A 25,000-nucleotide genomic window follows, 5' to 3' on the forward strand; every position below is an offset into this window, starting at 1 on the left:
TAAAAATGCATTTTAAAATCACATCTTCATTTTTATTGATACAGACTTTAAACATTTGAAACTAGGACTGCCATAATAACAAATCTGAAGTGCGATATATTGCTGAAGAAAATATAAACAATAATATTTAAACTAATGCATGCCACTGACACAACAACCTTTAAGCAAAACCCATCCCACACCTCCCCCAAATGGTCTAAATGGAAAATACCAGAATTAAACTTTAGTACTTTACTGTAGTAGTTTACATTTGTATCTCTACAAAGTGGTTTATTTCACTCTCTTCAGCTCGATTTGTTTTTGTAGCACAGACAAATAACAAAAAGGTTTCCCATTAGTACAGAAAAAGGACCTGCCATTATTGTTTCATTTATCATCAATTTAAGAGTAAGTCAATAATTACCAGTAATCTTGACAGGCCTATTTCAAACTACATTTTATATGAAGAAACGGTAGGCTAATAACTTACTTTCTTCAAATGCATGTAGGCCTGGACTCTGAAATCCCAGCTGGACCCCAGGTTGTGTCTTGGCTGCTTAATGGTTGTATTTGCATCAGGAGGTTATTTGCCATTCAAATCACACCTATCCACAACAACATCACAACACCAGCATCCGGACCAGACTGTTGTGGATAGAAAAACTAATTGATTTCAGAGTATGTGGTTGTTGATATGAAAATAGGGCCATTTATTTGGGTATATCCGAAATGTGAGACCGTTTCTTGGGTAAAATGTAAATGCACTTCATAGTGAATAGCCTGTAAACTGTAAAGCCTACTATACTATAACTAGGCTATATCATATTTTGTTGACTATATAGACATGGTGCATAACAGAGAAATATTTAAAAAGGGAATTAAAAAGTGTTAGGTTATTTGTTACTGGATATTTAAAAATAAAATTACCTGTGTTACTTAAGTAGACGTTTAGCGCCCTCTACTGTCATTTCAGTCACATTGAAGTTGAACATGGACAAGGCAGGAAAGGAAATTGTCAGGTTTAAGATGTGTTAATCTTCTTGATATGTAACAGCCTATTGGATTTTGTTGATCAGAGAAATTATTGCAGACTCAGGGAAACTAAATGCGGTGCGCATTCTAGATCTGTCCAGCAGAGGGACACACGCGCATGTATCTGTCTCTGTCAACACTTGTCTCAGTTCTTTAAACTTGTGTCAAAATGTGTCTGAACACGCCTCAGTTATAGCCCTCGGTATGTGAAAGGTGTGTTAGAAAAATATGCCAAATGAGGCCATACCTTGAGGATAACAATCGACAGACCAATCAGAGGTCTTGCTCCAAGCCCTACCTCCTGTCAACACACCAATGAACCAATGGAGAGAGCGCGTGGACGGGACAACAAAAAGGCGTTGTTTTTGTGTAGGCGGAAAAGAAATATTTAGGTCAGATTTAAAGAAAGAATTATGTGGCTTTCTATAACCAAACCCATCTAAAGACATCGCAGTTTGATTGAGATATGCTCTGGTGCATATTTGTGCGCAGTTGAGCACCGCTTTGCCGTTGTGCGCAGTGAGGTCAACATCGCGCCGCGTCTGCGCAGGTCCGCGGGATCAGAGGAGCTGTGCAGGAGCTGTGAGTTGGTAAATAAGAGCTGACCTCGTGGAGAAGAGGGACAAACTGGATTAGCAGAAGTGTGACCAGCAGACAGCTTATTGCGGGTCTACTATGCTATACAATTAACTAAACCGAACGAAGGCCTCAGTCAGTGTTGTACATGTGCTGTTGATTTTAGTTATCCCTGAGTGACCTCCCTGCTGCTGACATTAACAGGACACGAAAACTGCAGACTCTTCACTTCGGCTGTTGGTGAGTAAATGCTTAAATGACTGCATACATTTGTTTCTTCTAGTTTATCCTTGGAGAACCGATTAACGCAGCTTTAACACATTGTAACGCAACTCAATGGTTAATGTATCAGCAGTGGAAGCATCGCGTAGTACAGTACAGACTCGTCTCTGTCCAGCAGCACACTTTGTACTAACTTCATGAACCTGCCACTACGCTGATAACTTCATCCAGGACAGTTTTACGCGCCCTGGTACCTCGCAATTACGCACTTTGAGTATTAAGATCAATGGTATACAACATGGCACTGCATCTTCGTTCAAGAGGAAGTATTCATAGTATTCACACAAATAATTGCAAAGTTAAAAAGTTGCCCGCTGTAGAATCTGTTGGATCATTTTAAATCTGCAAACATCAGTGATGTTAAACTCTAGTAAACTTTGCTTTAGTGTATTCTTGTATCCTATGGCTGCGCGGAGGCTTGACATGGGCCCCAGTTAAGTTGTTCAACAGGATGTTTTTCCATGTGGCAGCTCAAGTCCCAAGATTTAGCGCTTGCGCAGTTTATCTCAAATACACTACAAACACGCCGTTTTATGTTGCTTCATTGTTTGTGTAATTTAAAACACGCCCACAACCTCTATGAACCCACAACTTCACCTTCTGCTTGTCTAAATAAAACCAATACTGGCGGTAAAAAAAATAAAAATAAATAAAAAAAAATAAAATAAAAAAATCTATATCGTCTTGATAGACTATGCTAATTAGTGACATTTGCATTTGCATTTGACTTTGACAAACTTTATTGATTCACAAGGGAAATTATTTGGACACAGTAGCTCACAAATCACAATATATTATAATAACAAAGAGAAAACTATAAATGGTAATAATACATTCTAGCAAAAAGTAACAAGAGACTGGTGGCAAATAAGGCATAGTTTGACGCCATGGTTGAAATAAAGTTAAAATCATTTCTAAATCTGTAATAAAAATGTCATTTCTAATTCCCCCCATTATTATTAGCTACAGATAAGAAGATGCCATAAGCTTGTGTCATATTTATAGGAAGATGATGATAGAAGTTAAACAGTAAATTCTTTGTTCTGACCGCTATACTCCGATATAGACTGTACAGAGGGTCAGTGCATCTATTTTCAAAGCTGTGAGTCAACAGCCTGTGCAGTTGTAGATCTAAGACAACAGCTGAAGCTTAGGTGTGTACAATGCCATACACAATAACAAAATGCTTTAAATACTTCTACTATCTCCTCTATCTACTGAGGCCTAATTATTATTTAAGGTAATGAACATTGAGCTAGGGCTCTGTACCAATGTTTATTATCAGTTTTAGAGATGCACTGATCCGGCTTTTTCTGTTTCAGTACTGATGTCGATCCTTTGACTTAAAGTATCTGCCCATCCCCGATATTAACTGATACCAGAGCAGAAACTGAAAACATAAATTATTTCCATTTAAATACAAAAAAATTTAAACAATATCTGGGTCACATACATACAAGTGTTTTTGGTACTTATGCTGCATTAATCATTCTGTGGAACATTAGAATTGAATAGCCTTTTGTATAGATTTAGAATAATAGACACCATAAAAGACTTTTATCTTTGAGCATTAACAGTCTCCGTATGGCTGCAACTAACAATATTTTTTTTTATAAATCCATGATTATTATTCCAATTAATCAAGTCATCAAACCATTATTTCTGTAATACATAAAGATTGTATTCTTTTTTTTATTATAATAACTTTAAATTTTTTTAATGCTGCAAATTTTGTTATAAAAGCTCTTGTGGCCAATAAGGATTATCAAAATACAATTATAATTATTTTCATAGTCATTTAGTCTCGATTGTTCTGATAGATTGTTGCAGTCCTGTGTTTCAATTAGGCTAGACTAGACCTCAGTACTATTCATTGTGCCTCAACAACTTTTACTAAAGAGGAGTTATATCCAATATACAGCTCTACCCTATTCTTATATTGCGAATCACAGTTGTCTTGTGCACAAAATACCTGTACACACCCCCACACTGACAGACGAATGGGAAGTTGGCATTGCTCAATTGTTCAGCATTTTTGTCTGAAGGGCATAGACTTTGTAAATACTGATTTTATCCACTTCTGTTTACATTGTAGATTTCAGTTAGCAAACGCAGTGTAGTGCATAGAAAAGGGGCTTGCACATGCTCTTTCTCTGTGCCAGAACATACCGTACACTTGCAGAAAAGTCAACTATAACTTTTAACTTGAATAATTTATACATGAAGTGAAGTTTTTAGCATTAACTTTGGTCCATTTGGTGCAATATTTAGACTAGACCCTCTAAAAGAACTGTCTGAAAAGAAAACAGCTGACCCAGTTTGAGCCTCATTGTGTAGATGTGGGGATTTTAGCACATGTTTTAAAGGCACGGCTGCTTTTTTTTTCCCTCTGGCTCAAATCTTTTCAGAGCACGTTGAAGCTTGTCGTCACACCCACAACGGCAACAAATGCACATGGTTATAAAGTACACTATATACTATCTTCTCCAGGAAAGACAAATGTTTGGATAAACTCTAGATGAGTTTACTTTCCGGATGAGCAAGGTGGGCCACTGACACAGTTAACTTACTTAACAAATGAAGAGGAAAAAAAACATTGAGGTTCAATGCCAGATCAGGGTTTGTGTTGTTACCATTCCGAATTTCTATGATAAATATTTTCAACTTTATTACCTCAAGGCTCGAGGGATGTTTGTATCAACCAGTATTACCCAACATTTGCTATGTTAAATGCCACTGTTGAATGACTACAAGAATAACAGGAGCTTAGGATAGGGCTATAGAGATATTTTGGTGAAATCATCATATCGTGATTCACTGTCTATTTTCTATTTATGCAGCTGTCTGCTCAAACACTTTCCCCACCCACTTTTGAAATTGGCAGCCTCTGTATGTCAGCTGGAACTTAAAGAAGAGTGAACTTGAAGAAGAAGCAGATGACTATTAACCTCTTAGAGAATAGAAAATAACAAATTGTACATGAATTGTGATGAAATTGTGATCTGGCTCCAAAAAAAACCCCTAAAAACATAAACAATAAAAAATTAGCAGAACTTTGCAATGATCATGTCAATATTTGTGTGTAGAAATATGAGATTCATAGAAGGCTGGTATGAATAAATAAAATCATATTTAGTAATGACTCTGAGTCACCCCTTTCTCTACAATTGTGTAATGTCATCACAATTTAAATTTCACAACAAACCAGTGTCCTCCAAGTTCCCATCTTACTTTTTATGTCACATGTATAAATAACTGTACAATGGATACTTTAAACCAATGCAACCTAGTAAAGACAACCTGCTCTACTAAACTAAAACTGATGAAACATTTGTTCTTGGAAAGAAATCACTTAAGTTAAATATAAAGATGACAATTTCCAAGCACTGAATTAGAGTAAGGGTACATCACAGTGCCAAATGTGTGACATGAACCGAACACGTGCACAGAAATAACCCCTCTCCTTCCACAAGTTTCCAGTGACATTATCAGATCTGCCCCGGCCACATACTCGGGCTTTCACAGCAGACAAGCCATGCCTGGTATTCCCTCCCCTGTTTTCATGTTCCCTGTCTGTGAGTCGGAATGGGGGTCAAGGAGTAAATTTAGAAAAAAAAAGTCTTCATCTGAGCATGACTGTGCTGTCCTTGTTGGTTCAGACAAGGTGACTATAGTCTATATTTTGCAATTTTGGATCTTTATGAATTTTCCCACCAACTGAGAAAAGATTTGGCTTTCTGAGTACCACCAGGTTTAAACCCTGACTTAAACAGGACTATTCTAGGGCTAAACCAGGTCTATAATTGGACTGTGTTACTGTACTACTGTGTTACTGTAGTTCTAACCAAGAAATTACTCAAAAAAGGGCCATAAATTGTACAAATAATTAAAAATTAGAGGAGCTTGCGACATATGTACTAATACTACAATACTACTTATCACTGTGTCAAAATTATATGACTTAAGGATTTTTTGTTTTGTTTTTAGAATGTTATGATTGACAATTAAAAAAAAAGTAAGATCTGCCTTTTGCTAAAACTGTTTTTCTTTTCTTTTGTCAGTTTAGTCCGTGATGGCAACTGACATGATTCTGTTGATGCGAGGCTTGGCTAAATTAAGCCAGGCAGTGGTAGAGACTCAGACCAATGTCTTACGCAGTGAGGCAGGTATGTTTATTGTGTGGTCTTGTATTACACATTTTGAAGAGATTTCTCTGCTGGTTTGTTTTACTAGGGATGCATTCACACTTTCACTTATACTAAGTCAAATCTAAAGTATGACTAAACCGTAGACTGTATAAAGAATTGGACTAAGGGAGTGTGACGTCACCCATAGTGTTGGACTCCAGACAAATGAAGCTAGCAGTTATAGGGATGAATTTGGAGTTTACATATTAGGAACAGGAATTGATTTATGAACAAAATAGCTAAATAAAAATGCCAGGATCATGTAGAGCGGGTTAATATGAACATTTTGAGACTGAGGTATGACCATTTTTCAATGTAAAGTAATTTGGAGCCGCAGTTGATGGAGACAAAATCTCCTCGATGCTCACTTACAATTTGGAACGCAAGGACTAGCAGTTAGCTATGTCCAATTATATATACAGTCTATGGACTAAACCTGGACTACAACAGGTCCAAAACAGGAGTCAAACCAAATCTACATCAGGACTAAACTGAGCCCAAACAAAGACCAAACAAGGATAAGTGTGAATGCACCCTAAAAGAACACAGCTAATCTAAGGTGCAAGCTTGTTAATGTATTGTTTCATTTCAACAGTGCCAGTGGTCGGGGCAGCAGTGGAAACTGTCCAGTCTGCTGCCGAACAGGGTCTGTCTGCTGCAGTGATGAAGATGCAGGTGAGTTAAAGGTCCTATGTTACACAAAATTGACTATTGTGAGCTTTAAGCCATGTTGTAATGTTGCCACCTCATCAAAGTCATATCTGCTCTTGTGTTTTATTTCATTCATACATGTTTTATAATTAGTCTCTCTACATCTCCAAAGCTCAAAACTGAGTGGAGTATTTGCCATTTTACCACATGACATCACAAAGTGTAACAGTAAATGTACAGGGTTTATGTGTTAAACATGTGTGAATGAAATAAAAATGAAAACTCCAGGTATGTTTTTGATGAGGAAACAGCATTATAACATAGATTAGAAAATAGCTTAATATGGACCCTTTAAGTACAACAGAAAAAAAAAAAATAAATATATATATATATATACATACCGTGCCATTAAAAGTATGTATTCTTATGTATTTTTATCCCCATAGGAGATGAGTGGCCAGCAAACCTCCTCAACTTCATCTGAATTTGACTTCCCTGAGGATGATGGGACATTTCAGGCCTCAGAGTTCAGGGAAGAAGGTGGTGGGCATTCAGGAAGTGGAGAGGAAGGATCAGCCAATCAGAATGCAGCTATGGGAGGAAATCACTCAATATTTGAAGGATATAAAGATCCATCAAAACAGTTCACAGATCAAACCAGATCCTATCACCTCGACTCAGGGTATGTATCATAGAAAGTAATGTATAATTTACTCATACGTGGTCATTCTGGGACACTAAATAATTATATTTCATAGGAGGCACTTTTTGCCCAACCATAATTTGTACACCCAGAGGCATTTGTGGGGACAGATGTTGTGTCAGCATTCGATCAGGCAGCTCAGGAGCTACCACCAAGACCCCTCCACTGTTGGGGGGCTGACAGCAGAGGACATTGAGAAAGCCAGACAGAGCAAGAGGACAGACGCTAAACCACACAAACAAATGGTGATACTTCTTCATTATGATTTTATTGCTTATACTGACAAATAATTACTAAAATAATATTGCGTTTATTTTTTAAGTTGAGTGAGCGAGCCAGAGAGAGGAAAGTGCCTGTGACCCGACTTGGAAGATTGGCCAACTTTGGAGGTACAGTGTTATCATTGTTTATATCGGGGGTGTCCAGACTTTTCTCATCATGGGCTGCTGCATATCTTAACATAGACAAAGCAAGGGCTGACTGAGAGCTATAGACTAGTGGTTAATACATGAAATATTTGATATTGGCTTTATCAAGGTAGATTTTCAAAAACTTGCCATAAAAAGTACTACTTAAGAAAAAAATGGGCCTATTCCCCTAGAAGCTAAAGGGCTACATTTGGCCCCCGAGTCATAGTTTGGACATACCTGGTCTATATATTCAATGCAGATTTCCAGCATTCAAGTGGCTTAATGGCCTCGTGGTTTCATTTTTTTTTTTTCTGTTTTGGTTTTAGTTTGGTTTTATCAAACCGTACCTTTTTTTTTTTTTTTTTTGTATGTATAAACCAGGAAGCTACTGGAAATATATTGTTACAACATTTCTCACTGACAAGAGTTATAACAGTTAATAGTTAATAGTTCACTTGTTTATTGAACAGTGTAATGCACAGTATCAAAAGAAAAAGTGAAGACACACATAGAATGCACAGATGTTTACAATAAAAAAATGTCCTTCCCACCCTTACACCCTTTACAATATAGATCTAGATAATAACTTTATTTTATCTGTATAGGGAAATACAACAAACTATAACCAAGTCTATGGGTAGCGGTTTGTTCCATTCAGTTTGAAATAGAACTGTGATTTCCCTTCATTAGTTTAGATATAATTTGAACTTTTGACTGATACGTACTTACTTTCTAATACTTTCTTCAATAATCACCGAAACCACGAAAGGGACACATGATTTGGTTGTGTAGCAATAACTATTCTTCTCATCTCTCCCAGTCTAATTCTAGTAATTTAGCGGAACGAAAAGCTCATAACTGTTATTACTGTATGTTACTCCTCCAAAGATCCTGAACGTGAGCCTTTGGTGATAGATAAGTTAACAGGTGGAGGGAGTGATTCAGAGTAGCTAAAACACATTGCATGATGGTAACATAAGCTCAGGACAGCATCTTGTATTCAAGGGGCTAAAGTGCTAACTCAGACCTACACAGCAATATTGTGTGGAGGCCTACATTCAACAGATTCTAAGGTGCAATAAATTAACAGTGTTGAAAGGAGTAACATTTAGACAGGTGTTATGGGGAGCAGAGGCCAATGTCAACAAATAGTTTAGACAAGTTCATTAGTTTGTTTAGATATTTAACTCATGAAACATTTTTTATATGTTGTGCTGACACCTTGAGTACAGATAAACAAGATTATTTGGGGAGCTATGTGTTACCGAACAGCCCCTAAAGGCATCACCTGTATATCACACTGTTGTTGTAAACAGAGCTTGTATGGCCAATGATTGACAGACACATGTGCTTTTGCAGTGTAATATTTCTGTCACACATTGAGCCGTACTTTAACAGCACCATTACTTAGAACAACATTGTTCATACCCAAAATCCCCAGTAACCATAGAAAATATAGGGAAAATGTGGTAATAGTGAAAAGAAATTCTTGCCCTCTATTGCCAAATATAGCAGTGCTTAGTATATTAACTTAAAATGCCTCTTCCTATAAAAAAATATAGTTTATATCGAAAATCCTCAGTAGCCGTAGAACATATTGGAAAATGTGCTAATAAGGAAAAGTGCAGTGTTTTCTATAAAAATAATGTTTCCTTTAAAGCACTGTTCTTATTCAAAATCCAAGCTTGCAGCAGGCATATAGAAAGGAACATATTTGCCACATAGGATCAAATGTTTCTGTTGTTTTTGGCTTATAGGGCAGTGTTTAGTACAACCACAAGCTCATGTGAACCTGCTCTTGTTTAACAGCTCTAGCTCTTCTCTGTTGCTTCAGTCTCTGTGTTTGTGTCTGCAAGCGGAGCAGTTATGTAATAAAAGGTTACATAACATATTGGACTTGGAGTAACTCCTCTACAAAACAGCCCCTTCCTCTTTTTTGGTTTCTATAATCAAAATGGATTATATTTTAACTATCTAATAATGATGAGATTATTAGACTTTGATATATGATCCTAGTTAACACCTTTCAATTGTCAGTGTATGTTTATTTTGTCTTATAGTTGAGATTTGGGGGATTTTTTTTTGACAGAGACAGATGGTATTAAAGTCTACAGCATTGTTTTAGTTGCCAGCTGTTAAGTATCTGTCCTTCAGACAAATGAATTTTACGATCTAATAATAGTAGTGCATAACATTTTTATAACACATAAATTTAGTTTACTTTATATTTGATTATTCATCCACTGCACACCTGGAGTAGACTGACAGATGGAAGTCTGCCAATTGTTACGAGCCCCTCCAACTACCACCTATCACTCACACACATATATTGGCTAAGTGGGTTAAGTGTGTTGCCCAAGGGCACAATGACAGTTGGCCAGCTGACCTTTGGGTCAGTGAATGAACTCTCCAGTTAGGTGTTATGTATCATGTTGTACTATGTGGAGATAGTCTGTTACCTAAACTCCAATCTTCCGTTGGTTTGTTATAGGGCTAGCTGTTGGTTTGGGTTTTGGAGCTTTGGCAGAAGTGGCTAAGAAAACCATTCGACAAAATGGTAGGTAACCCATGTAAATGTTTTAAACCTGATTTTCTTTTTACAAACCTTTCCCTCACACCAGTCACTGATGACAGTTAATCCACAAACTAATGTTAGAGGCAGAGAACTGTGTTGTTTGTGTTTGTCGGTGTTGATTCTCTATAATCCCAGTAAAGACGCAGGGCTAAGGGTGCACACCTGCCACTGGTTTAAATCTGTAGTAATGCGACTGAAGGAGACCCAAGTCTGGGCCACAGCGCCTGCCAACACCTCGACCTACTGACACACATACTCTATGAAATATGTGTGCATGCATGATAACTGATCTTCTGGGGATCATGGTGTTGACAGAGTACACACCTTTGCCAAAGTATTATAAACTATATTGTGCACAGGTGCTGAAGGTGAACAAAAGAAAGCAGTTTTGGATTCAAGTCCCTTCCTGTCTGAGGCCAACGCTGAACGCATCGTTCGGACTCTGTGTAAAGTCAGAGGAGCTGCATTAAAGCTTGGACAAATGCTTAGCATTCAAGGTGAGCTGAAACAAGCCATTTAAAATAATTTAAAATAAAACAGTTTAAAGGGCTCATATTATACTATTGTCTGATCTATGTTATAATTTTGTTTCTTCATCAGAAACATACCTGGAGTGTTGTTTTGTTTCATTTTCATATGTTAAACACACAAACCCTGCATATTTCGCATGTGTTCTTCTCTCATACAGAAAACACTCTGGTCCACCTTGTGATGTCAAGTGGTAATACAGGATGTGCTCTACTGTGTTTTTAAACTCCATACACTTTTACTAGACTCATTTGGATAATTTCATCTCTGGAAATGCCAATCTCAAATGAACAAAAGGCAAAAGGTAGATGCTAATTTGAAAACTGCAGCTCATGACATCACAAGGTGGAAAAGAGTATTTTGAGCTTTGGAGACATAATCAGACTAATAATAAATAATTACTGAAACACATGTGAATGAAACAAAACATAATTCCAGGTATGTTTTTGAGGAGGTAACCCTATAATATGTCTAAAAGCTCACAAGAGTTTTGCATAATATAGGACCTTTTAACAGGCATCTAGTGTAAGCATTTCCTTCTAAGCAAGTTGTATACACGGGGTGCTGATTAGCAGAGGACAAAGTGAAAGAGTGTCTAGTGGCTATGGTAGTAAACATCTTGGTTCATAGTGGGCTCGGATAACACCATAAACAAACCACTGTGTTTGTTGACTCCTTGCTCCTTGTCTCACCTTGAGCAGTGACCTTTGGTTCTTTGGCATTTATGGCCTGAGTTCACAGCCAAGTTTGCGCGCTGCACATTTTAACCACTCTTAAGATTCAGACCTATTGTACCTCATTGTGGTTATTTGTAGATCTGCCACATATTTACTCTGAACAAGTTACAAGCCACTTCTTAAATCATAAACGTGACTGCACAGGTATTCTCTGTAGACAAAGCACATACTCTGCTCACTGGTCCTGGAGAATATAAATCACTGTACTGTATAAATAACCTCAAATACAGCTCAGAACAATAGAAAACCCACAAACCATAATATTCCACTGTCCTGATGTTGACAGTTTTACAATGGTAGTTTAAGAGTTATGGCATTATATTTTAAACCATTGTAGCACCTGAATGAAATAATGACAACTTTGAGATCCCTTCTCATAAAAATATACATGACAGTAGTTTGGTTATGTATTTTTAGATACATCATTTTGAATTTGCACAAATGTAAACCTTTCATTGTATCGTCACTGCTTCATGAGTAAATATCTTTTTCAGATGATGCTTTTATCAACCCACAACTCGCCAAGATTTTTGAGCGTGTGAGACAGAGCGCTGACTTTATGCCAATCAAACAAATGACGGTAAAGTCCTTTTTTTGTTTTCTAATAGTTTTGGGATTACATAATACAAGCAATTTAGGGTGGCAGTTTAAGGGTGCACTGCATAACATTTCTAGTGGAGGGTCCGCTGCCTGATGTCTCCATGGAGATGTTATTGCTCTGCCTGGAATGTTTCATGATATGACTTTAAACGTTTCCATCTGAATTTATTCTTTACAGGTGTTTCTGTTGTTCAAAAATGAAATGTTACACAGTGCACCTTTTAATTTCTGATTTGACCACAGCAATTGTAGCATTTGTTGTTGTCTTTCATAATAAATACTGTACAAATGTGTCGTATCTTAGTAGTAATGTTTTTTGTTGATTTACAGAAAGCTTTAAACAATGACTTGGGTCCAAATTGGAGAGACAAGCTCGAGGCTTTCGAGGAGCGTCCCTTTGCAGCAGCCTCCATTGGGCAAGTGCATTTGGCCCGGATGAAAGATGGAAGAGAGGTGGCCATGAAAATACAGGTACACCAGCCACATATATGTGTGTGTGTACACTACAAACACTGGAAAATATAAGTGTTGCTAATGTAAATATCTAGTTATGCATCATTAAGACCCTTTTGCCCTGTCTTTTTCTTTTTTGTAAACGTAAATACAAAATGTGTGTATTTATATGGGCTTTAATGGTAATTGTTGGTACTTTTGAAACAAATCACAAACTTTTCAGCTTCATTATTCATCTATTTCTAATAAAATGAATACATTTGGCACATTAACTGCATAATAAATAGACGTAGCTAACCCGCTAATAGACACAGCTAAACTTCTTGCTCCATCGACTCATAGTGAAATATTTCTATTAACCTGCTGTATATTATCCTGGTGCTTTTATTTTGCTGTCTTGTCCAAAAAATCACACTCCCTTGGTGCCAAATCATAGACTGTATTAAGAAATGGACTAATATATTGTCCATGCATAACTAAATATGCAAAATTGTGTGCTTGTTTTCAGTATCCCGGTGTAGCTCAAAGTATCAACAGTGACGTCAACAACCTGATGACTGTGCTGCACATGAGCAACGCTTTGCCTGAAGGTACAGACAAAACTCACACTGTCTGTCACACATCACCCTGATATTAAAAGTAATAGCAAGAGCTGATCTTGCCAACCTGCTTTTACACCACCTCTCCTTTTTGTTTTGGTCATAGGCTTGTTTCCAGATCACCTCATTGATGTGATGAGAAAAGAGCTTGCACTGGAGTGTGATTACATCAGAGAAGCTCAGTGTGCAAAGAAGTTTAAGTGAGTAGGCTGCCAGTCATCACATTAAATTACTAATTACTATTAATATATGAGTGAGTTGACCACTGGCACAAACTGACAGCTAAGTCCCTGTCAGCCTCAGGGTGACTGTAGTAGCTTATCCCACCAAGCAAAAGACTGAATAATTCAATTTAATGCATATTTTTTGTGAACAAATAGTGCTACATAAATCAAGTACAAAGTTATTTTTAATAACAACATAGACTACCAATATACCTAATTTTATCATGTATTTTTGCCATAGGGAGCTGCTTAAGGATCATCCATTCTTCTATGTGCCTAATGTAGTTGATGAGTTATGCAGCACTCATGTCCTCACCACTGAACTTGTCCCTGGTTTTCCCCTGGACAAAGCCGAGACTCTCTCCCAGGATCTGAAGAATGAGGTACACACAGAATAGGAAGTGAGGATGTAAATGAAATCCACTTACAAATAGTTTTAACACACTGACAGGCTAGTACACATGAATATACACAGTCTCCTGTTGTCTCCTGTTTTCTCCTGAGAAAACGCCATCTAGTGGCATATTTCCCATGTACTTAGGAAATGCAAAAATAGACTGTCAATCATTTGTTGTTTATGTTCAGATATTACATGCATTCATGCATAATGCATGACTGGATTATGCACTATAAGTTAAAAGATATGGGAACTATAATTTTTGTTAAAAAGTATTTTTGGTATTTTTTAATACTAAAATATTATGACCAATAGTTTTATCAGTTGGATTTTAAGTGTTTTTGTTTTGCAGAATGCTACTTTAATTGTCTCTCTTAAAGTAATGTAATTTATTTATATTTTAGATCTGTCACAATATCTTGATGTTGTGTCTAAGAGAACTGCTTGAGTTCCGCTACATGCAAACCGACCCAAACTGGTCCAACTTCTTTTACGATCCTCAAACACACAGGGTAAGATGCACTACAGTTTAGATATATTTAGAAATATTCTATAACTATAATATTATGTTTGTTTGTTTTTTTGTTTTTTTTACTGTGATCCTCTAGGTGGCACTGTTGGACTTTGGAGCTACAAGAGGATTTGACCAGAGCTTCACTGACCTCTATATAGAGGTAAGATGTCAAAACCTTTCCACACTTTGGTCTTTTGGTCAATCTACTCAGATAACTTAATTTTAAAGTAGGTAAACAGTGTATTAATAATAATAATAACACAATTGTGTTTTTCTGGTTGTAGGTGATCCATGCAGCGGCTGAAGGCAACAGAGAGGGGGTTTTACAGAAATCTATTGACATGAAGTTTTTGACTGGATACGAGTCTAAGGTACGTACAGCTCAACTCACACTGCCGACCGTCTCTGCCCAGGGCCAGTTTGGATAGATAAAATTGTACCCAATTAATATCATTTAAAAACTTTGATTCTCTCATTTAAGTAATTAAAAACAGAAGTGTGATCAATTTTGGAAGAGGTGTGGCATTATTACTTGAAACTTGCCTTGATAATATGGGTTAAGGACTTGACTTGGAGCCCCGTGACTTGAGATGACTTGATGGTTCCACTCAAAAAATACATGTGTTTAGTTCAGTACACCCTGATCTCTGTTTGGGCGATTCTTAGAAGTACTTTCAGTGCTTCATTTTACAGAAACAAACTGGAACATTTTCCTAACTCTTTATTATTAGTCTGTCTGCATTTCCAAAGCTCAAAATGCTCTGTTCCACCTTGTGAGGTCATGTAGTGGTAGTTTTCAAGTTAGCAGCTACCTTTTATCTTTAATTCAATAGAGCATGGCAGTCCCATGTATGAAATTATGATTCTAATGCAGGTGTATGTAAAAACACAGTGGAACACTTGATGTATTACCACTTGACCTGTATTACTACTTGATATCACATGGTGGACCAGTGTTTTTAGTTAAATAGAAGAAGCAGGGTTTGTGTGAATGAAACAAAACACAACTCTGGGTCTGTTTGTAATGCAGAAACAACACTAAAACATGGATCAGAAAATAGAGTAATACGGGCCCTTTAAAGGTACCCATATGATAAAATGCTTCAAGTTTGCCTCCTCACTCCTCACTGTGTGTCTGTGTTTTCTCCAGCCGATGATAAACGCTCACGTGGATGCTGTGATGATCCTGGGGGAGGCTTTTAACTCGAGCGAGACCTTTGATTTTGGCTCTCAGTCGACCACGGAGCGCATCCACAACCTGATCCCCGTCATGCTCAAACACAGGCTCACCCCGCCCCCCGAAGAGACCTATTCCCTGCACAGGAAGATGGGTGGCTCCTTTCTCATCTGCTCCAAGCTAAACGCCAAGCTCAGATGCAAGGATATGTTTCAGAACGCCTACAGCAAGTACTGGGAGGGGAGGACCAAACCCTCTAATTAAGAAGATGAAATGAAATTGCATAAATGCACAAACTGGGGCCAAAAGTAAAGCCACTGAAAGAATATCAACAGGGACAGTAGATACGATTCCTGCCTGCGACTGTTTTCCCCATTTTGGGCATCTCACTACCGAAAGACAATGTAGCACAATTTCCAGTTTTAGATTTTAAACAAGGGAGCATCCAGCAATATTGGAATTGATTTTTGTTTGAGAATTTATTGTAGAATATATTTGATTTGAATGTATTTTTCTTGAAGGTACAATTGCTTTTTGTTGCATTTGCGTTGCTGTGTTAAGTAATTATGAAATGTTTTGCTTTAAGCATGCAAAATGTATTGTTTCCAAAAATGTCTGGGAAACTAGGAAATTGACAAAAAAGATAAAAAAGGATGATTGTCAGTTGTTGAAGTATAATGTGATTTTCACAATATTCTGTTTGTTTTTATGGCAAACTGTTATATTTGAGATAAGCAGGGTTTAAGGTAAAGATGCTGCCTAGAGAGCTTCTTATGAGGGCTTCTTCATTGTTTTTTGTTTCACTGTCCAGAATGGTCACCATCACAAATGCAAATCATTGTATATTTCAACTAACCTGTTAAAACTAATGCCTCAGTTTTAAAACCAAAGTAATATTTTCCTACCTTGTGAATACTGTAAAATGCTAAATGAATACAGTCTGGTTGGAATCATGCTCACTAATGTATATGAATGAACTGTCCTTAAATATCATCTGAGAGTGTGCAGTCCTCCATAACCTGCAAAATGTGTCTGTAGTCTTCTACTCCACAGATCCAAAATGGTGTGGTTCAAGTAGTTTTCAGTGGCAGAATTTTAGGCGTAATTCTTAACAGTGCCTGTGCTTTATTGATTTAGCAAGATATACCTATATTTTTGTTAATAAAATATAATGATTTTTGTTAATCTAATGCATTTGCCTGAAGTTTATCAATTAATTTTGATGCATTTCTTGTGTGTATGATGATGAAATAATTAAAGAAGGCCTATGCAGTATTTTCTGAACCGAATAATAAACACGTATTTTTAACAACCCCAACTTAAATAGTTCAGACTGTAAAACGTATATGGACAATAGACTTACATGGCACGTAGTAGGCGTTTTGGCCTTTGTTATTTTTGTAATTCAACTCTGTGGCCGACAGGTGGCACTGTATTCAACTTCAGCTGGCACAGCCTTTAATGGTACGGTTCACATAAGATTGTTCAGACAGTAAGGCTCTTTAAGTGCTGCTAATCGAGTCTAATTAGAAGCAGACAGTCGCTGCTTTTATGCTACATGATACATGTGGATGTGGACAGGTGGGTTAAGCAAAACAGCATTTAAGGTATTTTTTTATGGTCACAGCAATAATGAAATTTTTAGTTTAGGTTAGCACGTGATCACCAAGCAGCACCGTGCATGATTTAATGCCAGTGTCTGTGTGCCTATATTGTCCTCTTTTTAAAGTTTCATAGGTTTCATTTAGTCTTTCGTGCACATCGCTGTTTAGTATGGTAATTCTAAAGTAGTTTACTAAATCCATTGTTCACTAGGCTCTAATCTAATCGGATAGCTAATCCTTGTAACCATGATCTAATGAGACTCTTTATAGGCCTACTTACCACAACTTATCACACCGCTGTAAATACTATTATGTCTTTAAGTAAATGTACTTTAAAGGTGAACTGTGTAACTTCAGGTGAAGGATTTGCCTGCCACTTGCTTGTCTCCATTGAAAGGTTATTGTTTTGTTCACCTGTCTGGCATTAAACGTCCATCCATTTTGCATTTACTCAAAAACATGAGTTATTGAACTTAAAAACTTGCATTTTTACTATGAGTGAGCTCGCCTCTCCACAGATCTGACATGTAACTTGGCCCTGTGGTGTCTTCCTAGAGATAACTAAGGGTAATGCCATTCTGTGGAACATTTCAGACAATATCTCCATGGAGAAAATCAGAAAAGTCACACAGTGCACCTCTAATATAGCTTACAATGTCAATGTTTTCAGTTAAGTCATTTTTAAAGGTGCACTGTGCAACTTAACTGAAAACATTGACATTGTAAGATATATTAGGCTACATGTACAATTGAACTCCACCTCTGTAGATTTTTACTATAATTGCAAAAAGAAAAAAAAAAAAGCATAAAAGAGCCTTATTCAAGATGGAATGGTGTTTTTGCCATTTATTTAGCCATACTGTTACAGAGCTTGTACTCTTACAGCCTTGTAGACTCCAGGTGCCAGATAAGTTTAAGTTCACTTCAGATACATGAATAGAATCTCTGTAAACTCTGGGAATGATATGGGACCTACCTTGAGCTGCCACTGCCTTCTATCAGGAGCCTATGTGTTTAGACAGAGGATGGAAACCACAGCTTTTGTTTACAAGAGCCACAGCCACAGTGCAGCTGAAGATAGTGAGGACTGAGCACACCTTATTTGGTGAGTTTTGAGCAGTTCACCCAGTTCAACAATAACAGCCATAGTTAGTTTTCTTTTCTATTGCCAGTGCAGTGAAAAAACAACAAAGTTAATGAGACTATTTCTATCATTACCATGGAGACACATTCACACACTCTAAATTTGCAAATCTTCAGACAGTGGGTGGCTGCATTTCAGCAAACTGTTTTTAGTTATTTTTCTGGCTCGATTTTCCATACAATTGTTGGCTTTATAGTTTTAACATAGAATTGTTCACCTCCATAAGAATGCATTGAGACTTATTATTTTATTGCCAATGTTGAAATACACAGTCATTGTGTGTAAGTAACAGATGGACAAAAATAGTTAACTGAAGTTTTTAATCTCACTTTTTCTTCCCACTAGTTCCCCATGTGTGTTGCTTACAGCCAATATACACAAAAATGAGCATGCAAATTACTGCACACGGCAGTTTCTCCAGGAATGAAAACTAAAATCACTTACAAGTGAAAAAAAAAAGTAATAGTTTAATTTGTGTAATTTGTGTAATACAGACCAAAAAGGCATGACATAGTACCATTACACAAATCATAAGCTTATAACACAAACACTGTACAACATATACAAAGGCAAATGCTGAACAGAAATTTTACTTTTACAGTACAATAATCTTAAAAAGGCTTCAGGTTAAGGGGGCTCAGATTAATGTACAAGAATAAAAAAGTGAATAAAGAAGCTGTATCAGTGTTTCCCATGAATCATGGAGACTGTGGTGGCCCCGTATAGACACATTTTTGCCACAATAGTCTAAAAACAAGACAAAAGGTGGTTGTACAAATTATACTTTGGTGTAGTTTATCATAAGGAAAAGTAACTGTATTTAATTGGTCAGTTTTTTGGTCACTTGATGCAGTTGGTGACATTTTAAGGGACTTTGTGTAACATTTCTAGTTAAGGGGCCACCACCTGCTTGTGTTCATTGAAATGTTATTGCTTGCTATTGTCTGGTATATTCCACGGTACAGATTAAACAGATTATGTAAGAAAGTTACAGCACTACGCTACATTACAATTCAGATTGGTGGAGAGTCACCCCTATTCACAGAAGGAATTGTTATATTTTTGAGCAATAAAAACACATCTAATGAATAAATGCTAGATGGAAATGTTTAATGTCATACCATGGAACATTCCTGCAATAATAATATCCCATGGAGACAAGTAAGTATCCTTCACCAGAAAAGTTACACAGTGCACCTTTTAACACACCCAAAATTGTATTAAAAAAATATGATTCAGATATGGATAACTTGTGCCACCATAGTCTCTGTGGGAAACACTGTGTAAAGAGGCACAACAATGTAAGAATACTACACGGATGGCAGTCCAAAAATGACAGAATCGTTACAGTCTCATCTGATTCCCATTCTTTGACTTTCGAGTTTTCAGGTTTGTTTAATAAAAGGATGAAGACATGTTTGCGCACTCACAGATGCGGATTTACACTTTAATGAGTCCTTCTGCTTTTTGGTCCTTGGATCTGCTTTTTATGCTAATGTGGTTTTGGATAAATAATCCTGGTATTCACACACATACAGTTATACCTTTACAACACGCACATACTGTTACTAGATCCTACTCCATATCGCTCACTGTCAAACACCCACGCATATTTATATATACACTTAATATACAGCTGGTTTTGAACTAAGAATTTACAAATACTAGTCCTTTCAAATGCACTCACCAAACTGCAAATACAAAACATTTGGCATCATCACATTTAAAAGTCCCAATACTTTGAGAGCTGCTAATTAGATCTCAAACTTAAAATATATTTGAAGTTAAAAGGTATGACAAGCGCTAATTATCAAGAGGGTGAATCATTTTTGTCAAGTCTGTATCACATAGTTTGACTGGTTTAAAGTGGCATTAATTAAAACTGAGTCACAAGTGTTAGAGATCACAACATGATTCAAAGGAAGACATGTTGGATATTCTGCTAATCTATTGCCAGGCTTTTTATTCTTATCTAACACTAAATGGGAAACAGTATTGAATAGGTCACACGAACTGGTAAGTAACTCCACTGAATTTACTTATAGCTGTTAAACAAATCTGGCAACACAATTAAGAAAGCTATAGCTGAAGATATAACTGAAGCACCCCTTATTCACGTTTATTACATATTGCTGCCAAAAGGGGGTGACAAAATGTATCTGTTGTGCCAGTCCCAAGCACAAATAAAGAATTATCTGGCCTAAATAATAATGGCTATAGTTGGCATTTTACTAGCTGCTTCAGAGTTGGCAGTGGTAACACATCTTCCCACAATATCTGATATACATATTGTTAAGTCAAAAATGTTAAATTGGCTCTTGAGAGCTTTAAGACATGTTATAATGCTGTTACCTCATGAAAAACATACCTGGATTTGTGTTTTGTTTCATTCACATGTGTTTGAGTAATCCATTATTATTATTAGTCTGTCTTCTCCAAAGCTCAAAATGTTCCACCAGTGATGTCATGAAGCAGTAGTTTTGAAGTTAACAGCTCCTTTTACCTTTAAATTTTCCATCTGAGTGAAGAACTTAACCTAAATATGCAGAATTTGTGTGTTAAATATGTGTAAATGAAACAAAACAACTCTAGGTATGTTTTTGATGAGGAAACAACATTATAAAATAGCGCAATATGGGACTTTAAATTGTCATCCTTAATCCATACAAAATAACAATAAAATATTTAAGACGCAAACATTACAATTACGTGACAAAGTAAGACAGATGTGGTAGACATGGCCACGTAGGTGTACATTTGACCATTGTAATGCATATCTTACAACACTGTCCTCTTTCTTTCTTCTTTGTACAGCACTATGCTCGCCATCTTCTGTGATGTGGTCGAAGCCCAGACAGCCCCGAGTCACCACATATCTAAAGAGGCCAAAGTGTCCCCATTTCCTCTCAGACATCTTGAGGAACGCCTTGGTCCCTGCAACCTGGGAGAATGAAAAAAAAATAATAATAATACGTAAGATCCTACTGTTTTGACGGCTACTCAAATACTCACAGTAAATTAAATTAGCTTGCTTTTACAGCCGCTGTTACAAGGTTTTCAAAAATGTGACAAGCAATTACCATTTAACATTTAGTTGGAGCAATTGACAATAATTGCTTTTTGCTTTTTCATGTAACGGCTGACGGGGAAAGCAGAACATGACAGGTGTTGTAATTAAAGCTTGGGTAATAACTTCAAAACAAAAGCAGACATGAGCGGTCAACCTTTTTATTTGGCTTAAGATGAATAATTATATTTATCATTTACTTTACACTACAAATAAATCCTTTTAGCAGGACAAACATTTTGGGTTATCATTTTAAAGGGGTTGCTTTGGCTTTCATTATTTGCTGTTGCAATAGTTTGATGTTGATAGGTATACCTTAAACATTCCTATTCAGGATGGTTAAATCAGTTTAAGGTCCAAGGTCCCTTTTCTATTGATGTCCGCCATGGGCTTGTTTCCAAGAAGATTTAATGGCTTTGTCTGAAACTTTAAACTTGTCTAACTTGTATTCATTCAATTAGAGGTGTTTGGAAAAATCCTGGAATAATTGATTGCATTTAATTCTTACTGTGAGTGGGTTCAATTCTCCACAGATCTGACCTGTAACTTTGCCTGCTTCTCTCCATGGAGAAACATGTGTTTAACGCTGTACTGTGGAACATTTCAGAAAAAGCAACAACATCTCTATGGAGACAATTGGGTGGTGGACCTTCTACTTGAAAAGTTTCATCGTGCAACTTTAAGACAACCTATTTAGAAAACTTTTATTTGGAAAGGGGGTCACAACAAAATGACCTGGAATGAAATTGGGTTGCAGAGTCAATACAGTGGAGAACCACTGCTCTAGATTTTCCAATTCCAGCCCAACAAAAGCTCGGCCTTGGCCTCATGGCCTTGACACACACTACAAAGTATATAGTGGGTTTCTATTGTAGACTGATTGAAGCTTGTTGCAAAAATAAGTGTAGCTGTTGAAACTGGCTGCAGTCCAAAGATACTGGTGTCTTGCCATGTTGTAATCCCCAGTAATAGACATAAACCAACAGCTGGTTATTGCGGTTTATGGGCCAATAAAATAAACCCTGTTCTGGGTCCAATTGGAAGGACCATCATAATGGTATTAGCAACACCTGCTGCGTTAGCGCAACAGCTGAGATTGTGTGTCCATGACAACCAAAGCGCTATGGACTGAACCATTTACTCAACCTAATGGACTTTTTCTAAACATACAGTAAGTATTTAGTGACACTGATTCACAGCAGTTCATCCAGAAAACACAGGTCCCCAATTATCAAATCACAGTTTTATGGTTTTACTGAACAAAATGAATGCATCAGTAACCTTTTTAACATTAACAAATTAACCAAACAGTCCTCCATATAGCCAATACTTTATTAATAAAAAACATAACACACCACCATATAATACTGTTACAGACTCATTGCAGTGGTATGTCGCAGAGTGTGCTGGCACCACTGACCACTGTTGGTTTTTTAGCTGATTTTGATTACATTAGACAAATGGTTCTCAACCTGGGGGTCGAAGCCCTCGGAAAGGTTGAAAACTTTCAGGGGGCCCTCAGATTATATGAGGATTTTTAAATGAATGCAATATTCTCTAAAGCATAACACCCAAATGCAGTGACAACTGTAGATTTGCATTTTAAAAACCTATCAGACCAGAGGATGTCCCTCGACTAGAAGAGCTCACGCTCCTGTCCTCTTTCATTGTTGATCATAAATACCTTGTGCAACATTTTGGTGTGACGTGCCATCATGTTATATACAAAATACAGCTGTGGTGTTTTTTCACAGCTTTTTCTTTTCGGACTTGAGACCCTTCCAGGACTCGAAACCCTCCCTGAACTCAAGGCTCAGCACTAGGTGAGCTCACATTCTAATAGAGCCCTCTATACCTATACATTAGGCTTGCGCAACATTTTGGTGTGATGCGTCATCATGTTTTATACAAAATAAATGGTGTTAAGCTATTTCTTCTGCCTTTTTATCTGGACTATAATTGATACATAATAATAAATAAGTAATACCTACCATCAGAAACTGTTCCAAGATGCAGCGCAACAAATGGAGAGAGAGTGGAAGAAAAAAGAGAAAAATATACAGTTAGTGGCAAATGATCAAGTTCTATATTTACAATAGTTACATAAACAGCACAAAACAGCACATAGCTTCTAGATTATAGGCAATTTCCAGTAAGAACCGTTTGATTTGTGTAACATCAGGTTGCATTACATGATCAAGTAAACGTACCCAGAGAAACAAGAGCCTAGTTGGTACGATCGATACTCTGAGAGACACAAGCGACTTCTACTAAAAATCCGCCGCGTGGATAGAGATATGGGGGGCAGAAATAGAGTGGGAGGAATGAAATATTTGAAAGAGTGAAAGAGGAGCGGGGATTCGGAGAGATCAAATAGGAACAATCATTAGATAGAGAACAAGGCAGGAGGGGGCCATCAGGGGGGAGGAAGACAGTGCTGCCATCATTAAACACAGAGCAAGTCAGAGGTATACAGGCAAAGAATATATTTGATCATTGGAAACTCCTTCTAATCTGAGACCGAGTAAAGGGAACAGGAAAGATACTGTTTTATATATATATATATATATATATATATATATATATATATATATATATATATATATATATATATATATATATATATGTATATAAACTCTGAGTTGATTTTGAACTGTTACTGTACAAACATAAAGTACTTGTGTAAAGTATACAGTATATTTGGTAGGAAATGCTTGCACAGATTAGGCCTGTCACAATAATTACTATATTTACTTATCGTTCGATATAGGAAAGTTGGAACTACATACTTTATGGCCCAATATTTATCGTGTTTACAGTTCCTTAGCAACATTAGGCTGAGACTTGAGCTGTAGAGATTTCTATGGCTAATTACTGGCTAAATGGTTTACTGGCATTATCTTGCATTATTGTTTTTGTATCAGTGGCATGATTTAGTTTCAATATTATTGTATATTGCAATAGTACAGGCCTAGTATAGATTGTGTTAAACTTCTATTGTAAGTTAAATAGCCGAATCTAGTCAAGAAAGTAAGAGTATTCTGTATAAAGCACCAATCATGTGGACAGAAAATAATAATTTAAATTGTTGACAGTGATAAGCAAAGTCAAATACTGGCCACTATTTCAAAATTGATGTGTGTGTGTGATCTAACCTTGCCAGTTATCATCGTAAATGATAGCACAATGTAACTTTTCTGGAGGGGGCTTGGCTATCTACTTGTCTCCATGGAGATGTAATTGTCATGGGATGGTCCGTAGTATGGCATTAAATATAGCTATCAATCTACTCAACTACAGGTGTTTTAACTTCTCAAAAACATGCATTCATACTGTGAGTGGGCTTGGCTCTCCATGGATGATCTGTAACTTGGCTTGATGATCACCTGCTTGTCTCCATGGAGATAGATATGTTTATTGCCATTCTGTGGAATATTTGAGGCAAATCAAGAACATCTCAGTGGAGATAAGCAAGTGACCAACCCTCCACCAGAGGGTTAAGTAAAAAAAAAAAGTTATTTTAAACATGAAATAGAATATCTAGTCTTCTCCCACCACATA

General features: G+C 36.9%; 1 protein-coding gene across 2 annotated transcripts; it reads left to right on the top strand.

The window, feature by feature from the left end:
* The first annotated feature begins 1,360 nt into the window (after positions 1–1,360).
* On the top strand, positions 1,361–16,899 carry coq8aa (coenzyme Q8A, genome duplicate a). Of its 2 annotated transcripts, none has more exons than XM_020927672.2 (17): positions 1,361–1,827; positions 5,931–6,035; positions 6,652–6,731; positions 7,154–7,389; positions 7,466–7,655; positions 7,733–7,799; positions 10,312–10,377; positions 10,755–10,892; positions 12,155–12,240; positions 12,591–12,731; positions 13,222–13,303; positions 13,419–13,512; positions 13,778–13,919; positions 14,338–14,445; positions 14,542–14,607; positions 14,732–14,818; positions 15,598–16,899. In XM_020927672.2, exons 2-17 carry the CDS (start codon positions 5,942–5,944, stop codon positions 15,886–15,888), a joined length of 1,968 nt encoding a protein of 655 aa, XP_020783331.1. In that variant the 5' UTR covers positions 1,361–1,827; positions 5,931–5,941; the 3' UTR covers positions 15,889–16,899. The 2 variants fall into 2 exon arrangements, with proteins under 2 accessions (XP_020783331.1, XP_055016016.1); XM_055160041.1 differs by having other exon boundaries at positions 5,936–6,035.
* Positions 16,900–25,000: the final 8,101 nt, after the last annotated feature.

This window comes from Boleophthalmus pectinirostris, unplaced genomic scaffold (genome assembly GCF_026225935.1).
Source record: "Boleophthalmus pectinirostris isolate CB_2022bp ecotype Guang Dong unplaced genomic scaffold, ASM2622593v1 HiC_scaffold_286, whole genome shotgun sequence".
Taxonomy (NCBI): Eukaryota; Metazoa; Chordata; class Actinopteri; order Gobiiformes; family Gobiidae; genus Boleophthalmus; species Boleophthalmus pectinirostris.